Source organism: Cucumis melo, chromosome 11 (assembly GCF_025177605.1).
Source record: "Cucumis melo cultivar AY chromosome 11, USDA_Cmelo_AY_1.0, whole genome shotgun sequence".
NCBI classification, from domain to species: Eukaryota; Viridiplantae; Streptophyta; class Magnoliopsida; order Cucurbitales; family Cucurbitaceae; genus Cucumis; species Cucumis melo.
Genome location: NC_066867.1, coordinates 1,806,455 through 1,808,818, shown reverse-complemented (window position 1 = coordinate 1,808,818; position 2,364 = coordinate 1,806,455). Strand labels below are relative to the sequence as shown.

The following is a 2,364-nucleotide window of genomic DNA, read 5'->3' as shown; positions in this document are numbered from 1 at the left end:
ATAGATTTTAAAAGATATATATGGTAAAAACAGCCAATTTTATCAAACAAGAATGCATAGACACATTAGCTCAAATGACACAGCTCGTTAATTATATCTTACAAACTAAAAGGTTTGTGATTGTCTTCTCTATTGTACTTCAAAAAAATAAAAACTAAATTTTTGAAGGAAGAAGAACTTGAGAACTTAAAGAGTTATAGCTACAAATCTGAAAAAACAAAGAACATTAGCATTGATCATACAACACAAAAATCTAAATGGTTAATTTAACAATTTGAAAAAGAGAAAGAAAGAAAGAAAGAAAGAAAGAAAGAAAGAAAAAGAACCGAATGAACAAGAAGGCTCTCTACATTCCTTTTTCAACTTTTAACTAAAACTTGGCTTCTCCCTTTCTCTAGAAATCAATCTCCACATCTTTGCAACTCGATCCTCCTTCATTTTGTACCTGAAAAATAATACCAATCCAGAATTACCCCATTGATAATTTTGGGAGGAAATCACATTAATGAATAATTTTTCGTTGTTGGTCGTTTTCTTTTTACCTGTTGGGAAGAGTTTGCCCTCGTACTAGACGAAGAGGACGACCAACCGAACGGCCTTTTGCCACCGCTGACATCACGGCTGCCGCTAGAGCCATCGTTTCTGCACCCTTTCTTGGAAGCATTATTATTGTGAGACTTTTTCAAGCCAAGAAAGCCCTTCCATCGGCCCGGCCTAGACGTAGGGCGTTGTGAAGCGTCGTCATTATCGTCTTCGTCGTCTCCCTCCTCTTCCTCAACGAGAAGTTCTTCTCTAAGAGTAGTAACCGTTCTATTGGAGTCCTTATAAGGGAGAAGACGACCCTCGAAGAAAAGCTCATCGGCCGTCATCATATTGTAGTTGGAGACGGAGAATTCGAAATCAGAGGAGGACGAGACGGGAGGAGCTGCGGAGCGTTGCTCTTGGTATTTGAGGGACTGTTGGATGTCAACGAAGTCACTCGAGAAAGAGATTCTAGGGCTGGTAGCCGGAGCACGGCGGTGGAGGGACTTATGGTCGGAGTTGTACATGTCTAAGCATGCCATTAGAGACCTCAAATCAACATGGAGGGCGAAGGAAAAGTAACAAAACTATATATATATATATATATAGTATAATATAGAATATATATATATATATATATATATATGAGTATGAACAAACAATGTTTACTTAACAAACCTACCTATTTATATGTGTTATCTTTTCTTTTGACGGCTCTATCCTTTCTTTTTTTTATTTTTTCATTTACCTCTCTCTCTTATATGATATTATAAATCAAGATTTGAATCCATAACATCATATATATAATTATAACCTATGTTTTAATACTCGATTCTTCGTAACTTTATTATATTTATAAATTTGCTGATAAATCTTCTTTACTTTTATTTCTATTATATTAGAGTTAGTGTTAATGTATAAAATATCATCCTATACTATTGAATAAAATATGATATAAATTATGGTTGAACTAAACTCGTTTTGACATACCTAGCATATTAATAAAAATGTTAAAAAGGTTATTTTTCATGAAAACATATATATATATATAAAAATGGGTGGAATTATATATATATAGAAAGAGAGAGAGAGAGACACATAGATGCATGGCATTCCATGATGTGATGTTTTGTCATGACATTTTTGAACTTATATTCAATTATGACCAATCTTTGACTCTGCAGTCCTAAAGTCTATTGTTTTTCTCTTTGTGCTCATTTTTCTTTTTTTTTTTTTTTTTTTCCCTTCTCCTTTTTGTGAACCTCATTTAATTCTTTTTCCTTTTCCTTTTCCTTTTCTCATTTAATTAATTGTTTTGCTAAATAAACCATCATATTCATACTCCAATTTGTCAAGGTTCTTTAATGATTTCAATTTAAAAAAAAAAAAGAATTATAAAGATATTTTTTATAACCAATTTGATAATTAACCAAAATGGTACTTCTATCCAATTTTTTTTATTAATTAAAAAAATTAACTTTAAAATCTGATTAAAAATTTAATGTTCGTAAATAAAAATTAACTCGTGGGTATTTAAAAAATAGTAAAATATTAAAATTATTTAAAAAATATAATTTTTTTTATTAAACTCTCTCTAATCCCGTTTAAATTTTTGCTTTGTTTTAACTCATTTTAGTATGAGAGTAAAACAATTATTTCTATTTTCGTTGTTTACTAGTATGTTTGTTATATATATATATGTTTAATAAACAAGGATAATTTATTTATTAAATAAAATAACATATTTAAATAATAATAATAATAATAATAATTTTCCTCGATATTGGGAAATATCTTTTCTTTACTTAATACAAAGCAACAGTATTTTGACTAAAGAAGACT

General features: G+C 29.9%; 1 protein-coding gene across 1 annotated transcript; it reads right to left on the bottom strand.

Moving 5' to 3' along the window:
* Positions 1–212: 212 nt before the first annotated feature.
* On the bottom strand, positions 213–1,136 carry LOC103497420 (uncharacterized). The gene is made up of 2 exons (XM_008459611.3): positions 543–1,136; positions 213–445 (listed from the first exon to the last, which is right to left on the bottom strand). The coding sequence occupies exons 1-2, from the start codon at positions 1,062–1,064 to the stop codon at positions 395–397; spliced, it is 573 nt and encodes a 190-aa protein (XP_008457833.1). The 5' UTR covers positions 1,065–1,136; the 3' UTR covers positions 213–394.
* Positions 1,137–2,364: the final 1,228 nt, after the last annotated feature.